The 19,384-nt window shown below is 38.7% G+C and overlaps 1 protein-coding gene across 1 annotated transcript; it reads left to right on the forward strand.

Moving 5' to 3' along the window:
• The first annotated feature begins 1 nt into the window (after position 1).
• NBR1 (neighbor of BRCA1 gene 1) lies at positions 2-17,209 on the forward strand. Its single transcript, XM_009880155.1, has 22 exons — positions 2-99; positions 2,180-2,285; positions 2,386-2,448; positions 3,769-3,787; positions 4,176-4,198; positions 4,851-5,069; positions 5,635-5,709; positions 6,805-7,022; positions 8,093-8,257; positions 8,749-8,955; positions 10,252-10,411; positions 10,900-11,187; positions 11,637-11,789; positions 12,259-12,334; positions 12,838-12,948; positions 13,422-13,610; positions 13,725-13,859; positions 14,450-14,813; positions 15,105-15,199; positions 15,757-15,835; positions 16,582-16,687; positions 17,033-17,209. Exons 1-22 carry the CDS (start codon positions 2-4, stop codon positions 17,207-17,209), a joined length of 3,126 nt encoding a protein of 1,041 aa, XP_009878457.1.
• The last annotated feature ends 2,175 nt before the right edge of the window (positions 17,210-19,384 follow it).

The following is a 19,384-nucleotide window of genomic DNA, read 5'->3' on the forward strand; positions in this document are numbered from 1 at the left end:
CATGGTGAGCGCTGCCCGTCCTGTCCCGCCTGGCCGTCGGAGGCGGCGCGGAGGGCCCGCCGCGGGGCAGCGCTGTCGCAGCCGGGGGGAGCCGTTGCGGTGAGGCGCTGGGAGTGTAAGCGCCTCTCCGAAGGCCCAGCGTCTTCTCTCTCGGCTTCCCAAGCCGTGTCCCCCGTCTCACAGGCTGTTAGAACTGATGTTTTATTCTGCTGCGGTCTCGGTTTTGCTTTTAGCGTAAACAGTAACTTTTACTCCTGTTATGTACTTAGAGTGGCGCGAAGAGCCTGTTTTGGATAAAGCTTCTTATGGGTCGTTTGTTTTTCTGTGTGAGCAGGTAGCCTTAGCTGTGTGCATTGCCCGTTCCACGGTTACGGGTACTTGGTTTTGGCACTGTACCTCTATAGAGTACAGTCTGTGCCTTTTATTTCCCATTCTTGTACTCATTGGAGTAGATATGGTGAAGTCACATGCTTCTGTTGCTTAGAGAACATTTTGCTGAAGTCTTATCTTTGCTCTCTGGGATACTGAGTCACTAATGTATGTTTTTGGTTTCTTGCTTCCTCGTGCCTTGTGTGTGTTAGTTTGGATATAACTCTTTGTTAGTGGGCAATGCATGCACAGACAGTTGTTGATGAGGGTGTGTATATCGCTTGGTATATTGAAGAGGTTTTGTGTGGATGTTTATTTCCAGTGCTATTTAGTGAAAATTCCTGTAGTGGCTGAAGTTGAAATTGTGTAGTAAGGATTCCCTTGGCTATCATGAAGCTGCACTAATTTAATTTTTTTTTTTTTAGTTCTGTATCAACTGTTCTGTGGTGGGTTTTTTGGCTTAGTCTCAAACTTACATCTTAAGAGACCTTGCCAGTATTTTTTCTCTGTTTCAGTTCTTTTTTAGCCACCATACTTAAGTGTACTTTGTAGGAGGTTCTTGCATTGTGAAGTACTCAAATTCAAAGTTTGAACAGCATCATCTTCACTCATTGTATTTCAGTCTTCTAGAAGAGGCACTAGTTCAGGCTTAAAATGCTTCTTGGCAAGTGGACTCTGCCGGAATATCTGAACTAGTCAGATTCCTACTTGCATCAAAGCTGGAGGCAGATTGCTACGTAAGCATGGTGTTGCCCTTAATCTTAAGTAGTCTGAGAGTGAGGGTGTGTTTGTTCAAGGTGTGGTGTTCAATAATGAAACAACAATGTTTCTCTAACCATGGTAGTACCACTGGGTGTCTCTGCACTGTGTTGTGTGAATTACTGTTTCAAGATAGTATCAGTTAAACTGTCTTTCCAGTGCTTTAGTGTATTATTAAACATGTCTGATGTTTATAAGGCATAACCCAATCTCTGGTTCTAGCTCGAGTTTTAGGGGAACAATCTGTGGTACTAGATAATGTAGATACAGATCACAGCTGCTTCTTGACAAGCTGAATTGGTTCTCTTGCTGCACTCCTAAAATTAAATTGGGATATATTACTGGAAGAACCTGCCTGTTGCATGTTCATTGCAGAATGTATGTAGCTATGCCATTTTACTTTTGTGGTGCTACATAAGTCCCAGCCAACTATTGTCTTCTAAGGCTGCTAGTGTTCTTCTGTTGGGTCCGGGCTGGCAGAATGTGTCTCAGATACAGCAGTTTTTCAGAGAGAGTTTCTGTCGAGAAAAATACAGCTTGTGTTCTTAAACGATACAAAAAAGCACATGAGCCTCAAAGGCTGTTATTCAACACAGGGAAACAACCGCCTTCATTTACAGTTAATTTGATGCCATTCATTCTGCCCTATTAAGGCAAAATACAAAACAGTTGCTCAGCTTTATTCTCCTAATTCTGATCTCTATAATGGTTTTATATGTTCAGAGGTACAGTGCCTTAGCCAGTGAGTAGTAGAATGAGAAACTTTTTTTAGTACTTGGATTAATCCTAGTTTCTCAAAACACAAATAGGCTTGTGTAAAAAAGGCTGATCACCTGTGTGAGCTGTCTTCCTGGTGCTTTTTAATGTAAAAGTTAGCATTGGGTGTTTGGCTTTAGCCTTTGTATATTGCAGTGTTTACCGTGACTGAGTTTGTTAACCCTGAGCTAGTCCTCTTACAATGGAAAGGTGGTTATTATTTATTTTGCGGTAAACATTAACTAGGGAAGGTGAAACATCAAAGAAATTATTATTTTTTTTCTTTTTGTTATAGGAAGTTAGTGAAGATTGGAGGCCAGGCACTGCAGAGAGTTGTTCAACTCCAGAAAAATGAATTTTGTAAAGCAGTGTTTATTTCAACTGAGAAACGGGAGGGACGGGTGGAAGGGTTAAGATACTTTTCCCTACTAATAATCACAGTTACCTGAAAACTTCTGTAGTCCTGTCCCATTGTGGTTTTGTGTTCTTTTTTCCTTACAGGTTAAAGTTTCATTTGACCTGGACAACATTCAGATCAAATACATTGATGAGGATAATGATGAGGTAAAATACCCCCCACCTTCCCAACAGGCCTACCAAAATACAACTGGTGTGAACCTCTCTGCCTCTTGATAATTTGTAGTGGGTCTTTCAGGAGTGTCTGTTATGTGGATAGGAGGTGATGGTTTTGCCCATTTGATAAGAAAATAGCTGTTAGTCTTGTGGTTTCACTCTTAATGTAGCATACTTACTTTAAAATACTTTTTTAGGACCTACTGCTTTTCTTTTTCCCACCTCATAGAAACAGCCAGTGGTTCTTTGTACTCTGAGGGAGGGATGCTTCTGTTGAGGGACTTTTTTCTTTTTCATTTTATCAGGATTAGGTAGTTGTAACTATTTGTGTTTGCAGCCATGGTAAAGCCCTGTCTCTTCAATCTACACTCCTTCCTCTGAAAAATGTAGATCCCCTGTCATTAGCACGTGTTTACTTCAGTGGTCTGGTGTATTCAATCCTCTGCTTGTTTTATGCAAATGCTGTAATCTCCAAGCAGATTACTGACTGGGAAAACAAATTGGTTACTTCTGGTTGTCCTTGTTGAGTAACTCCCTGCTTGGCATAACCTCACCCGCTCATGTTCTTTTTGTTTATCTAGAGATTTAGAGTAGAATGTAGCTCTCAAACAGAATGTAACTTTTGCAAACTTTGTGTTCCACTACTTGGTTTGTAGCTCTACTAAATTGCAGAGATGGGCATCTTTGTGTTTTGTTGTGGTTTTTTTTTTCCCCGTAAGGGGAAATGTCAAGATGCTTCCTGCAACATTTAATGGAAAGACTGTCCCCTTATTTTCCAGCCTGCATCTGTATAAATTTAGATGCATCTGTTAAAGATCTTTTTCAAATACTGGTAAGGTAAACATTGCTCAGAATCATGCAGTGCTGTAGTGATTGAATAGCTTTTGTATTAGTAACTTCTATGTGCAAAATTGATAAATGAGCACCTGTAGAAGACGGGCTTGGCTTGTATCTCAGTCAAAAGAACATAGAAGTGTTTCACATTGGGCGTTAAAAGCAACTGGGTCCAACCTCTGCGTACTTGTATAGTGAACCCAGTGGTACCAGCTCCAGCTTACTTCCAGTAGATGAGACCATGGTTGTTCTGAATTGCTGGTAGGAGCCAGAGACCTTGCTTATTGTGGAAATCTAATGGAGAACACCACAACGCTGATCAATCATTAAACATGGCAGCAATAGCAAATATCTGAAGAAGTGCTATTTTAGAAACTCTGAAAAAAAAAAAAGTACATTTATTCTGAAGTATGTTAATTTTAAGAGAATCACAAAAATATATCAGTGGCTATTACTCACTATTATTTCTCTTTGCAGGTGTCTGTGAATAGCAAAGGTGAGCTGCTACTTTACTGAAGTGAAATCAGTAAAGAGACCCCAACTGTTGTTCATGTTTTTGGAGAAGTAGTCGAGAATGCTTGCTTTTTGATTTTTGGATTTTATATATGGTTGGGCATCAAATTCTTCCCAAAGGAAGGAGGTTTTGATCTATAGGAACAGGTTGGAAATTACTAAATTAATGGGATATTAAATGTCTAGGCTGTGAGAACGTGTTTGCTTGTTGCCATATATACAACTTCTTCCTTCAATACCACTATTTTAAAATAATTTACTGAAGTTACGGGAGACACTCCTTGGTGTAAGGGTCCCTAAATACTATGTGCTAAATTTAGATCTATTGTTTGAAATGGGGAAAATTCACACTTCTTTCCCTTTTTCTTTAGAGGAATATGAAGAGGCTCTGAAGGTAAATGCTCTTTTTTACTTTTGTCGATATATTCATCCTTCTGCAAATAAATTTGGTGTAGCTGAGAAAAAAAACAGCATTACCTAGCCCATGGAAATCAGAAGAGCTCAGTTTCTAGCTTTGGACACTAGCTTGAGTGTTTTGCTACAATTTCCATCCAGGCTAGTCTTGATACTCTGGCAATAAAACTTTATTGATATTGATGCTTAGTTACTTTACAAGCAGTTAATTTCACTTAGACAAAATAAGAATTGCATTTCTTTAAATTTCAGTTGCACAATACTAATGCTTCTGAACTTTTTGCTCATGGTCTGGATTTCAAATCTGATAATAATTTGAAAATAATAATAAAATAAAATTTAGTGTAAGTTCCTGGACAGAATATCTGTTGTTTACTGGGTCACATAAACAGCTTTGTTGCAGACTGAAAAATTCCTGCAGAGTATCTGGATAACTAACCTTTTGCTTATAGTAAACTTTCTAATAAGTGTATTTGTAACCTTTAAGAAAGGCAGAATAGCCTCTCAGCTGACTGTACCTTGGCAGTTCTCTGTTTTTCTTTTTGTGTGTGTTAGTGTTTCCCCAACCTCTCCAGTGTAATACTGCGTTTTTACTGGATTTATTTAGATTTATTTATTTACTGTTTGTTTAGATTGCAGTTAAACAAGGAAATCAACTTCAGATGAATGTGTATGAAGAAAACTCTTCTCCGAAAGAAACTTCGTATTCTTCTTCTTCGCAACTACATGAAAAGAACGTGACAGAAAAGTTAGCGCTTCTTAAAGATGAGAAGAAACCTCTTTTACACTATTCCTTGCTAGCTCAGGGGTTAGAGGAAGACTTAAAAAATGAAAAGGAGCTGACAATTCAGGTAGGCTGCGGAGCTGGATTGTATATTTATTAAAACAAAGAATTCATAAGTGTAGTTCACTCTATAGCCTGATCATCCTCTTTACCCAAACATAAAAAGTCTGAGTTCAGAAGTTGGTCTTTGTTTCTAGCTACCTGCAGCCACTGACGCTCACAAAATTGTTTGAATGTCTTCAAGAGAATATTTTGATGCTACATCTAGAAATACAGATTCTTTCATGTTGACCCTTCTTAAGTATTGGTGTCCTGAAGCCCTGATTGCCATCTAGTAACTTCTAGTTGATTTCTTCAGCTTTGCTGTGTAATTACACTCAAATGCTAATAAGGTAGAAATCTTTCAGGAAAATGTCGGTGACTTCCTTGTGTTGCTTTTCCACTGTTTTCTGAAGAACTTGATTTTTTTTTATTTTTTTTTTTTTGGTAAGAACAGTTGAGGGGAGAGCTGTTTGAAAGTGGTTAACTTGCTGTATTGAGGTTTTTTGCAGCTTTGCATACTTAAGGTTTGTGACCTATTTTATTTTTGTGGTGTGTTTTTTGTTTGTGTGTGTTTGGTTTTCTTTCCCCAGAAAAAGTTAAATCACACTAGAACAGGAAGAAAAAATGAAAATCCTCCAGAATGGTTTACTAGCTACTTGGAAACAGTAAGTACATTTTCTTCTGAATTTTAGTATTCTTAAAGGAATACATAAGAGGCTGGGTGGAAAAGATGCCTGTGATGCCTCACTCTCTGCATCTGATCACGCTTGCTCTCAGGAGTTGTGGCCAGGATCTTAAAGGGCATTTAGGCATCTAATCACTTTGCTTTTGTGGTGACAAATGGAAACTAGATGTCTGGCTATGACTGTGTAGGTATTACCTTAAAGTTTGATACATTCCACTTCTTGTCAACAGTAGATTGTTTGATTTATGGACTGGATTGGTTTGAGTGTAGTTTTAAGTAGCTCCAGTGCTAGAATCCTTGTTGCACTCCAGATAGTCATAAGAACGTCAGGGTACTCATGATGAGAGTGAGCAGGAAATACCGTGTTGCTGTTGGAGGCTCTTGTTTGACCAGTTTCAGTAGGGTAATCAGTAGGGTTTCCTGAGATTGGAAGCATTTGATGACCTTGCTTTTCTCGATTGTTCAGTTTAAGAAAATACTTTCAGGAGGGCAGTGGGTATAATGTATAGATTAATAAGATGTGGGTGTTAACTTGTTCTGAGCAGCTAATAAACATCACTGAGAAGCAGTTGGAAACAAATGCTAAGAACTAATTAGTTAGTGAGTTCTTGAAACTAAAAGGTGCAGTGGTGCAATAATCTTGAAGCTTTTTTTCCCTAGCATCTCCCTTCCTTTGCCACCTCTTTATACAAAGTAAAGGTAGGGGAACTTGATGGCTGTACTTAAAACATCCCTGGTGGACAAAATCAGGACTTGATGATAGTGACTCCAGAGGGGTTTGTTGGGAGTTGTGTTAATTTCCTTCGTTTTGTGCCTGGAAGAACCTTAATATTGTAAACATGAATATGTAATTTTTAATTTGCCTTGTTAAAACCTATGGGCTCGTATTTTCTAAAATACAAATACTCTTTGAGGAGTGTGATGCTTGTTTAGTTTCATCTTGTCTGTGCTGGGGGTTGGGAAGTGGATTCTGAGCTGGTTTATGACTTATGAATTGGGAGACTTGGGCCAAGTAATCGAACTTTTGAAGCCACATAGGTGGGTCTCATCCATGACTACTCTAATTTTTTTCCAGTTCAGGGAGCAAGTAGTTAAGGAAACTGTCGAGAAACTGGAACAGAAGCTGTATGAGAAGCTTGTTCATCACAATCAGCCTCCAGACTTTTCTGAGAGCTCTATTACAGCAGCACCTCCAACTTCAGAGAGCCAATCAGGGAATGGAAACCAGTGTGACTGGCTGATCTCCTGCTGCAACTGCCAGGCCCGAATCGTTGGAGTTCGCTACCAGTGCAGGTAGCATATGCTGAGAGATGGGGTTGTGGGGAAACCTGACGTGCAGGGCATGGGAATGAGTCTGAGAAACTATCTTCATGTTGTAGACTTTTAGATCTCTAATCTGCAGCGTGCTATATGCTTCAGAACCCCTATGTGTGTCTCACAAACCACTTATGTTCTCTGCTGTGGTGACTAGACCATATCTGCATAAGAGCAGGATTAATACTATTTTGAGAAAATGTGATTGCTAAAACAAATGAGAGAACTTCATAGCATTTGCTATATTCTCAAACACTTTTTCCTTTTTTGCATATAACATGCAATAATTGTAAAGGAAAATGTTTCATTTCAGTTCAGTTAACTTAACAAAAAAGCAAAACTTATAACCACCAGTCTGTAATAGTCCTTTATTTAGTTCTGACAGTCAATGAGACTAAGGCAGGTGATACTTTTTTTTTTTTAAATGATCTTACTTGATGAGTGTCTCAAATGAGGTGTCAAAAGTGAGGGTTTTATTTGGATGAGGCAACTGCTGCAAAGGTAAGTATTTTGGGACTAGACAGCAGCAGTGAATGGAATGACAACAGGGGTTCTTCTTTGGGTGTTTATTTTTCTTGCTGGCAGGAGTTGACAGTTGGTTTTTTACCAGTCCTGTTCCTGCAGGAGCAGTCTACTTTGCATCCCTGAGTAATTCAGTTGACTTATCTTCTGCATTTTCATAAGTATGATGCTGTTTCTGGCATTGGGTTTCAGTATAATGTTTTTATCCTTTATAGCAACAATTGTTGGTCACTTGTGCTAAAGAAAGCATCAGTTTTTTTTTAATGTGTATTCAAGAAGGAAGTGAGAACTGTGCTGCAGTTTTGCCAAGAAGAGAGATACTGATCTAGATATTGCAGATGGCTCCAAATATTGATGTATAAGTGAGAGGACCAGCTTCTGTTTCACTCAGGCACTGCTTACAATGGTAGTATGATACAGAGTTGTTTCTTTGCTGAAATATAAAGGTTAATTATCCTTCAGTATCTTTCTAGTGCATTAATTCTTTGTCTGCCTCTTGGTAACCTTCTGCCTTTTCTGCTTTGCAGCCTTTGTCCAGCTTACAATATCTGTGAACAGTGTGAAGCAGGAACATATGCACATGATCCTAATCATGTCTTGTTAAAGCTGCGAAGACCTGTACTATGTGTCGCTGAGAATTACAGTCTTGCAGAGTTTTCGCCTCGCCTGCCTGCTACTCTGGAGCAAGTTAGGTACTGACAGATGCCACCATTTACCTGACAAGATTATCCTTATAGCAAGGTGGAAACACCTGTATTTGATGTATTCAGCTTTTATTTTAAATTTAGAGGTATCAAGAAATGGAAATGGTACTCCAACTTTATTGTGAGTAGCTAAAAATAGCTATATGCTTACAAATGGCCGAAGTCATAAATCTTGCAGCATTTTTAATAACAAAGTAGAAAAGACAGATTTTTGTGCCATAGGTGGGTAGCAGACATTGAGAGCTTGCTTTTTCTTTGAGCATACTCTAGTCTGCCTTAAAGTTTGCCCTTTTACTGTGACCATTCAAAATAACTTCATGTGCAACTATGAAGATGTTCTTTTAAAATTGCCTGGTATCCAGTCTAAAAGCATGAGACATTGCCTGGAGTGTTGTCTGTGAGACTAAGACTGTCTTGGATAAAGCTAAATTCTGATCAATTTTCATGTATTGTAACAAGGTGGCTTATTTTCTCTGCAGGCTCCAGAAACAGATGGACAAAAGATTTCTGAAGGCAGAAAAGCAAAGATTACGAGCAGAAAAGAAACAGCGAAAGGCAGAGGTCAGAGAGCTCAAAAAGCAGCTAAAACTGCACAGGAAAATTCATCTGTGGAACTCTGTCCATGTATTGGAAACTAGTGGCTCACCTACTTTGAAATCTGAGAGTCTCCAACCTAATAACTTCCTGTAAGATATATTGTTAGCTGAGCGTTCCTTAGTTGTGCTGTCTGTCCTTTAATGATGAGACCAAGTTAAAGTAACATGCGGAAGGTTACAAAATTGCTCATTTAAAGTATCATTTGTCATTGGAACCTGTAGGATTTTGTCTAAATGGAATTTACAAGGTGGAGTGGCTTTATTGTTTTTACTTGGGAGGAGAGTAGGGGAATTAAAAAAGCAACTGATGGTTATTACCAGAAGCTTACAGATTTATATAGATTTAGGAGGAAAGGGAATGCCTAGGATTATGTATATATGCGTGCATGCGCATACAGCGTAAAGTAACGTTACTACCAGTTTTAAAAAAAGTCCATATCTTCCTGCTATATTAAATGTCTCTGCATAAACTCAAGTACATTCTGTGTGCTTATGTTCATTGCTTTTTTTTTTTTTTTTTTTCCTTTTTAATGTGATCTTAGGCTGAGACTCACTATACAGGAGCCTTTGCAGGCAACCACTTTGCATTTTCTGTTCCCTGTGGTTTTATGAATGTACAGGTGTAAAACTTGTATAGTTCTAGTTTCTTGAATTCATCCCTGGCATTTGGATGTCAAATTAACATTAATCACTTATGTTTGTGAAGATCTCGAAATAGCTGTCTTTGCTTCCTTTTTGCTGAACAGGCATATTACAGGAACAAAACCAATGCTAATTTTTTAGGTCCGAAATCTTTTTTTTTTTTTTTTGAGGTCTTTTAAACTTGACGTGCATATGAGCTGCTTCACCAGTCCCCTCTGTGTGACCAAATTAACAGTAAAGCTTTGGATTAAATCTCTTTGAGCCCTTTTCAGGAAAAAACTTGTATCTTGCTGAAGAATGTTGCTTGTAAGGCTGAGTAAGATACTAGCTTTAGATTATAGCACAATCTTTTTGATTCAACATCATAAAGATAATGACTTCTCTAGCAGAATAGCATAGCCCAAAGTTCTATCAGACTAAATGAAATCAAGCGAAGAACAGTGAACTTCTCTCTGTTAAACCTGAGTTCTGTAATTATAAAACGTTCTTCCAAATAAGCAAATCCTGGTTTTATGTGTTTCTTTTTTCCTTAAGCAAAGGAAAGCAAACTGCTATGTGCTGTTTAGACTTCAGATGAAAACAGTAGCTAAAATGTTAGAATTTTGAAACACTTCTACAGATAAAAGAAGAAAACAAACTAAATGGCCTCCTCCATTTTTAGCCAGTGAAATAGCAGCTGAAGAACTTCCTCAGTTTTGGTGGTTTTTTTGGTATATTTGTTTGTTTCCTCCCCTTCAATCCTAGGAGTCCTAGTCAACCCTTCCAAGCAATTGTCCCAACACTAAGTGCGGTATTTGTGGATGAGAATTTGCCAGATGGGACTCACTTGCAACCAGGAACAAAGTTTATCAAACACTGGCGAATGAAAAATACTGGTAATGTGGAATGGAGCTCAGACACAAAGGTATCTTTCCTTTGCTGTTACTTTTACATGCTAAAATAGTTCTGAAAGATAATATTTGTATGCATTGGGAATCTGAATCCTCTGTCAGAACCCATTTAGGATTTCATTTGCCCTGTTAATTCACAAGCTGGCAATTCTGGGGCAATAAGATGTCCAGGTACTCTTTACAACTGTGGACTATAGGAGGAAAGCAATCAAGATTAACATCACCAGTGCTGTTATAATGTTACAGTTCAACCTTGTTTACAACGGGTGTGTTGCTTTTCTGACTTCAAAAAGCATTTCTTCTGTGAGTGACTGAGTTCATGTTGAAAGATGGAAGTTGTGGTGATAGTGACTAATGTGAGAATGTTTACTAGCAGCTTCTCTTCTCCATGCCTAGCATCTACAAGGCCTTTCAGCAGAGGAATTTTAAGTGCTCCTTACTGCCCACAGTTTGCAGAGAAGCTTGTGAAGTTAACTTTTGCTTTTTCTGTTGTATATTTCAGCTGAAACTTATGTGGGGAAATCTGACCTTGGCATCTTCTGAAAAAAAAGATGTGTTAGTGCCATCCCTTCCATCGGGACAAGTAGGAACTGTTTCAGTTGAGTTTGTAGCTCCTAATATAGAAGGAACTTATACCTCTCACTGGAGACTGTCACACAGAGGGGAACAGTTTGGGCCCAGGATCTGGTGCAGCATTGTTGTGGATCCCTCCCCAGCTACTGACTATCTAGAAAGCAATTGGAAGGATTCTGACTCCTGCCAGAAGGATAAAGCTTCCAGCACCAAACAGGCAAGTAACTCAAATGGCATTTGGGGCAGTTGTGAGTTGCCTAGTAGAAGGAGCAATGAATATTGTCTGGTGCAATGCTGTAGTGTCCCTAACTATATTGATTTCCAGGGGATTCTTTGAGTTGTTTGCTTCTAACTTTTATTTTTAATAGAAAAGAAATGCAACTTTTACTGCATTTGTAAGTTCTAAAATGGTCGTCCTTTTTGACAGGCATGGGACTAGTTATGAGTCTGTTGCAGCTATTTGTCTAGTTCTTTGAACTGAAACACTGCAGGATTTCTCTGTATGTTAAATTTTGTCCTTTTGGCTCTAAACCAAGTTGAATTAAATCTCTTTTCAAGTCACTTGTGTTCTTATACACAATATTCAGGCTTTACATTTCATGTAATTGTTTTATTTGCTGCTTTCCTAAGGGGCTTCTGGGGCGTTATTTTTTTTTGCTTTTTCAGGATGCTTCCTTAAAGACAGAAGCCAGTGCTCAACTGATGGGTGAAATCATGGAGCAGGCTGAAATACCTCTGCCATCTATTCCTTTGAAGATCAAAAGTCTGCCAAGTGAGAGAGAATTTTATATCCCATCTGTTGATCTCCTCACTGCACAGGTAAAGCGCTAAAATTCGGATAAAACAAACCACCTTGAGTTGGATATCTTAACATCCATGAGAATAAAAAGCTTTTGAGCTCTAAATAGCCACTGTATTTTCAGGAAGAGTATATTGTGTTTTATGTAGCGGAACTGTTTTTTCTGAAGCAGTATTGGGGACTGCCACTATATGGAAAGTATGTGCAAGACAGACTAAGATTCTCAGTAGGATCACAGGGTTGGGTCCTTCTCTGGCCCCTAGCAAGGGAGTACTTAGCTTTGCTTCTTGCTGACCTAATTTGTGTACCATATTCTGTGATGTGGATATATGTTATGGGAAAACTGACCTCTGTCTGAGATCATGCTGGGTAACTAACAAAGTGGAGTAGACTTATTTGTAAGTTAATGGGATCTGAGGCTGGAAAGTACAGCACAAGATTCCATTTCAGGGTTTGCTGATGAAAACTGTGTGGTGTTCCTTTATGTAGGATTTGCTGTCCTTTGAGCTGTTGGACATTAATATTGTGCAGGAATTGGAGCGAGTGCCACATAATACTCCTGTTGGTAAGGTTCTTCTCATATTCTGTCTGCTGTCTCTAACATTCAGAGTTAATTGTTTACCCAATAAAAAGCTGAACTTATTTGTGCGAAAGGCTTATTTGCTCTTCAGGCTATAGAGTATCTTCCCAGCTTTTCTGTCTTTTCATTTAAATTCTTGCTGCAGCCTTAGAGATGTATTTGATAACTCTTTGCATCCTGTGTAGTTTTCAGTCTTGGCTTCTTTTCAGCTTCACGTCCCCAAGACCATAAGATTGCAGACATTGAAGAAGGCTGCCATTTTCTTTGCTCAACCAATACCAGTGTAATGCAAAGCTAGTTGTTTATTTTGCCAAATTATCCTGGAAGATAACTGGGTTTCTTCAGTCTTGGAAGAATATCCCTTAAGAAGTTCTCTTTTTTTTTTTTTTTTTTTTTTTTTTTTTTTTTTTTTAAAAAGGTTGCCTTCTGGAGGAAGGAAGGTTCCTGTTCCTTTAGTGCCAATAATCTTTGCTACCTTTGTTTTTCAGACATGACTCCATGCATGTCCCCTTTGCCACATGATAGCCCCTTGCTGGAGAAACCTGGCTTAGGTCAGATAGAGGAGGAGAACGAGTGCAGTGGATTTAAACCAGTGCCTGGTAAGCAGTAGTTGAGGGGAGGAGGATATTGTTACTTTGGTGTGGTCAGCAGTCTTGGTGTCTAAAAAGAACTCTAACTTCTGCTTTTGCCTTCTGTGGAAAAACAAACGGTTATTTGTCTCATGAACCTGTAGTCAGGTGCTACTCTCTGATTGTAGAGGCTAGAGCGTGATATATGTATAATTCAGAAATACAAACGCTTCTCTTGATTTGTCCCAACTACTAGAATTGTTGGGAGAATTGACAATTTGCCTTTTATAGACTAGATTATACTCAAAATGCTCCAGGTGTGGCTCCCATACTTCTCAATCACTTTCACATTCAACTTGAACTGAATTCCAAAATCTTTTGATTTTTAAAAAGAGTTAACACATAGAGACAATATTAGCCTTGGCTAGCCTAAAAAAATTATTCTTATACTTACATTTCCTTGTGGTGGAGTTAAAATAATCTGTCATGTTTCCCTTTCAAAGGAATGACGGAAGCCTGCTTTCCTGCAGATACTTGCGTGGTGAAAGTGAAAGCTGAACATCCATTGAACCAGGAGGAAGGGGAAGAAGATATGAGTGGGACTCAGTTTGTCTGTGAAACTGTAATTCGCTCTCTAACTCTGGATGCTGCACCTGACCATAAGCCCCCACAAAAAAAGAAAATCCTCCAAAGTACGTACTGTCTCTAGCTGGCTTCTGTGGCTTTACTTTTTAGCAGTCAGACATTGGCCACAAACTGCCCTGCACTGCAGATGGTGTAACTGTTTTTCCTTATTGTTTTATTAGACTCTTTACAAACGTTGCAAGACACCTTCAGCTGCAATATGATAAATGAAGAATCTACTAGGATAAAAACTAATTCCACTTCCAAAAAGGACGCAAAGATTCATCAGTCAGAGGCAATGACAGAAATTGACTGTGGTAAGTAAAACAGGTTTGAATTTAGGATAAAGCTGTAATAAGGGCTACAAAAAAACCCCACCCAACAGGTGTAAAAAGATCTGACACTGTTCTAGGAAATTGTTCCTCATTAAATCAAGAGAATCACTATTGCCTCAGAAAACTGGTGTCAGGACTGTGAACAAGCAGTTAGTTTAACAGCTGCTTAAAAAAAAGGTGAAACTGAGAGGTAAATGTTCCAATGGGGTATTCAAATAAGTGCTCGTATGTTGTATGTGGCTGGTGCTTTTTCAGAGTTGGTGCTTTGAACTTTGTGTTGCATGTAATTTAGGAGCTGAAAACTATCATTTAAGTTCTCAGTGTAGCTCTTATTCCTGTTTTATTGCAAGTATTAGCAGCATATCTGCATAGGCTTAACAGTAAGATCTATTATTCTTTCACACTGCACCCCCACCCTCCCCCCAATAGACAATATTATACCATTAATATCAGCAGCAAAGGTTTACAGTTGTTTCTGAATTCTTGTATTTTATATCTGGGACAATACTGTCTTTGCTGTTATCTGCACAAAATGGACAATTGTTAATGATTTACTTTTCTTTTCCTGTTAGGGGACCTTCCACTGTCTGATGAGAGAGTAAGCCCCTGTAGCGATACTGGCAACTCTGAAGAGGAAGATGATGATGATAAAGATGATGTTCAAAGCCAAGGCTCCTCTGCTTCATCTGAGGATTATATCATTATTCTCCCTGAGTGCTTTGACACCAGTCGTCCTTTAGGGGAGTCTATGTATAGTTCGGCTCTTTCTCAGCCCAGTTTGGAAAAGACAGGAGAACCTGAAACAGGAGCAGAGAACCCAGAAGGGGGAAGCCAGCCACGGATCCACAGTGTCAGTGATATTTTGACAGCATCACAAACACTGGCGGTAGTACCACTAACCCCAGAGATTGCGGACACCTTACCCCAGACACAAAGGTATGCTTCTTGGACAAGAACAAAATGGTTATGTTAGGGTTGCTGTAGAGTCTGCAGTGTGTTGTTCTTAAACTCGGTGTCCAAACAGAAATTGTTGCAACAAAAGCTTTGTTGCATGCTGGAGTAAACGACCTAAATCCTGCAACTCTCTGATTAGGCGAGTGCGAGAGAGGGAAAGAAAGGAGCATGTGAAGCTTTCTCTCTTGACTGATGACCTTGACTTACCTATGTGTGTACATGTAGAATGAAAGTAGTAAAAGTAACTTATTTTTTTTTGTCTTGCGTTCTCAGGAATCTTGCATCTCTTCAGAATTGTATCTCCCAAGAACCAAACATATCAGCTTCAGAGAACATCTCTTCCACTTCTCATAATCAAATAAGAGAAGGTATTGACAGTACTTAATGAAGGGTGCATCCACAGTTGTCATCACCTATTTCTTATGCCTAGTATTGGATTTGATGTCTTGTTATTCTTGAGGAGAGCAGAAATCTACCAAGTAATGATTGTTTTTTGTCTGGGTGTTTAAATTTTGCTTTACAGAAGATAGAATAAAGAAATAATTGGCTGTGTGGATCAGCTAAGAGCATCTGTTCATTAGAAATTGTAGGAGGCTACTCGAAGTATTTGTAGACACCCAGAAAATTACCTCACTCTGGAATTAATGGGCTATGTATTTAAGCTGTTGTTACAGTCACTGGGAGCAGCAGTTCATGTCATGTTAAAGTAAACACCCACTGACTAATCAGCCAAATTACTTTGGAAATTCTTTTGATTGTTCTGACTTCAGTGAGAATGCTGTACCTAGTTTGTATCTGGATGACTAAACTTGAAAGTATTAATTTTGATCTGCGTCCCACTGATTTCCATTTATGTACATGTTGCATCTCTTCAGCTTCTTGTTAACTGGACATGTTGATAGGATATTTTTACTTCTTGTTCCAGAACCCAGTGGTGAAGACAGTCATGAACCAGGATCTTCTGGATTTCTAACTAGTAAACAGATGTGCTCAGAATACCCAAGGTAATGAAGCTGAAGCTGTGACTTCACAAATACTAATTTAGCAGTTCTTAGTTTAAAACAGTTACCTAGGAAAAAGCAGTGACTTACAGATGTAGTCAATATTTTGGTAGAAAGGCCTCCCTTCTTAAAGGAGATAGATGCTGAATTATATGATGCTATATTTTCATAAGGCTTTGGTTTCTACTTACACGCAAATATGAAGGATGCAGAATTGGCAAGCAAAAATGTATGAAGAGCTTAAGCTGAATCCTTCTAAAATTCTGTGATTTTCTTCTGGAAAATCTCAGGATTCTTAAAATAGGGATTTTTTAAAGTCAGCTACAGAGTTAAGCATCTGAAGATACTGAGACTGGAGGAATAGGACAAAACATTGAGCAGAATATTAAGTGACTTAAGAATTGATGGAAAGCAAATGGAAGTTACTCTGGCCTGAATGGATGTGTCACAGTGCACACCTTTCAGGTATAGGTGTACTCTTCTGGGTCAGAAAATGTAGTTCTTTGCTTTCCGTAACATAACTGTTTGTAAACTAATGTACTTTAGCTCAAACTCGCAGTTTAATAGAAGGTATCAAGAAAGAAGGAATGAGCTCAGTTCCTGAACAGCAATGATTCCTTTCGGTCATAGGTTGTTCTGTCCAACAAGAACTACATCTTAGGTGGCACATGAAAGGGAGAGACTTGCATTTCATGTGAGACAAACACTTGGCTTTACTGACCCTAAGATAATACCTGACTTCTCTGCAGATACCCTCAAGGAAGCAGCATTGCAGGAGAACTAGTTAAAGGAGCTTTGTCAGTTGCTGCTTCTGCCTACAAAGCATTATTTGCTGGACCACCCATTATAGAACAGGTAAATGTCTTTCCTGGATGCTATGTGAGTTTCATAGAATGCTAGCCTTAAAATTATAGGTCTGTTTTTTATAAAGTCAATATTCTTTATAGGACTTCATGCAACAGTAAAATGTTAAGCTTGATGGGAAATCAGCAGATGGGGATAGAAGCATATCTTATAGCGTCATGTAAGAATAGTAATTCACCTTTGTAAGTTAACAGTGAAAGTGAATATAAACAGCTTAATTGTAGACAAAAGGGCCTCTGTGCCTTAAATATATTCTAGTATAATGCAGGATCACTGCTTCAAATGGCAAAAACAAATTACCCTTTTATGTCTTGTCTTTCTATCTTTTGTTTTCAGCAGCCGGTAGCTACAGAAGAGCACACTGCCACACTTCTATCAAGTCTGTGTGAGATGGGATTCTGTGACAGGCAGTTAAACCTGCAACTGCTGAAGAAACACAACAATAATGTGGTTCAAGTGGTAACTGAATTGCTTCAGATCAGTAACAGTGACTGGTACAGCAGTAGATGCTGAACCTTCCTGGTGGAGGGAGGAATCCTCTTCACTCAGTAAACTTGCATTAAACACTGCAGCAGTAGCAGGCTGCTCCTCAGCTGCTTTCTGTTTGGAGGTGTGACTAAAGCTTTGGCTTTTCTTTGAGCTTTTGACTTTTTTTTTCTCATGGAAATGTCAAACAGTGCTTGTCACAGCATCTATGAACTGGAGACCAAGATGTCACCTGTTAATTGGAACTCATAGTTACAGTCTTTAAGTCTCTAATTTCATACTGAATCCTTTTGTCAGGGAGTCCTGTAGAATTACTTTAAACTTCCACCCAGATGAAAACTTCCCCTTTTGTGTGTAAATCTTTTATATTTTCTTTTTTTTTGCTAGGCAGCTGGAAACTTGTTCTGTTGACTTTTACCAAGCTTTGGAATAGGAACCAATGTAAAATGCTGCTGTAAAATGTAGTCTTGCCTAATTTACAAGAGATCCCCACAACTAGTGAGTTGTTTCTTCTGATATGATTTAGTAATTGATTTGTCCAACGCATGACAGTAATGTAACAGACTTAAACCTTACAAATGATTCCTAGAAGAAAAAGGTTGCTTGTACATGAAAGCCATCTTGAACCATCAAACAGCTTTTGAAAAGTCTGAAAGTGTAACCACTGTTAAACTGGTCAATACCAGGAAAGTCACTGTTTCTTGTAGCAGAATGAAGTAGGAGAGTGAATTGATGAGCAGCAATTGAACCATCTGTCCTAATGACATGTCTCTAACAGGAAAATATAGCCTACATAAAATATTTTGTTAAAAATGGAGTGTAAGGGTAGGAAAGACCTTTCCAAGAATCTTTACAGGCTCTTTGTAAAAATGCTAAAAAATTTGACCATAATCTTTTTTTTTTTTTTTTTTCAGTATAGTGCAAATCTCTTATTCTGTTAAAACCACATAGAAACCTAGATCTGAATTGGAGTACAAATTCTGTTAATGTTTAGGAATGGGAAGAGTGCTTGAGGTAGGGATTGTGTGACTTAATACATTTTTCAAACTATAATGTTAACTGAAGTAGTTTTAAGTGTACAGTCTCCTGTGATGGTTCTAGCTGCTCCTGTGTTTCCATAGACACATCTGTAGCATTAATTTTTCTCACAAGATTTTACTTTAGATGCCCATATTTAATTTGGAAATCTCAGAATTCCCTTCTAAATGTGCCGAGAGAGATTTGATTCTGGAGAATCGCAAGAAATGAGCAACATACCCTGCTGTGCAGTGGTGTATCCATAGATAACTTTTCGGAGTCCAGTCCCTCTGAAGGTGACAGCAGTGTTGGCTATGTTCTTACTTTCAAGCAAACTTTTTTCCTTGCTGCAGTAAGAGACCATTGATCCTAAAATAATTTATTACTGCTGCTTCAAACTAAGGTGTTCCTGTTTTGTCACAAGGTAGCTGATCAGTATTGTGACTGACCAGGTGATCAGTAGTAGTAATTTTTTTTAAAAGACTTAATACCCTTAGAGATAAGATACCATTAAAATAATTGAAGAAAAAAAAATGTATCATACCATTTTTGGTTTAAACCTATTTTTATAGATTGTGGAAGATATAATCTTAAATGTTTATTTTGAAATACAGTAGAACTATCTTGCAGTGTTTCCCGTCTCCGTGTACACCAGTACAACTGTCTGCTGTGGACCAGATAAGGAACTTCCTGTAACGTCAACGACTGGGTTTTTTCCCCACCTGAACTTGTGCATTCTGTTTTGAGTACCTTTTGGCTTGTGCCTGCTCTAGAGCAAGGAGGAGGAGAGGACGTGGATGAAGCGCAGGAGCCGGTGAAATTTCCAGGCGTAGCGTGGCTGTCTGCTGTGATCTGGGCTGCCCAGCGGGACACGTGTTCTTTCTGTGTGTACCTTCATACTAGGAGTGTTAGCGTGTTCTATAAATAAACAAAACACTAAAACGTTTGAGGAGGAACACTTCATTGCAGGTTGAAATGTGAAGCGTGAAACGCTGTTTTCTTTAGGTTACTTTTTACTAGGGTTTAGATAATGTGTGCCCAGGCTTAAGATAGATATATTTCTGTCGGCTTTGTATATTTTGTTAATGGATGCATGTTGTAATTTATAATATATTCTATAGCGCATATACGACCTCCGTATCTTATTTGAACCTCGGCAGCGGTGAGGGAGGAGGGCAGCAGGGC

Source organism: Charadrius vociferus, unplaced genomic scaffold, assembly GCF_000708025.1.
Source record: "Charadrius vociferus isolate BGI_N301 unplaced genomic scaffold, ASM70802v2 scaffold730, whole genome shotgun sequence".
Taxonomy (NCBI): Eukaryota; Metazoa; Chordata; class Aves; order Charadriiformes; family Charadriidae; genus Charadrius; species Charadrius vociferus.

Bases quoted from the DNA above. Each gene is read 5' to 3' on its own strand.
- NBR1 (XM_009880155.1), top strand. From the start codon at position 2: ATGGTGAGCGCTGCCCGTCCTGTCCCGCCTGGCCGTCGGAGGCGGCGC. The intron at 100-2,179 runs GTGAGGCGCTGG...TTTTTGTTATAG, and splicing joins AGCCGGGGGGAGCCGTTGCG to GAAGTTAGTGAAGATTGGAG. The intron at 8,258-8,748 runs GTACTGACAGAT...TTTTCTCTGCAG, and splicing joins GCTACTCTGGAGCAAGTTAG to GCTCCAGAAACAGATGGACA.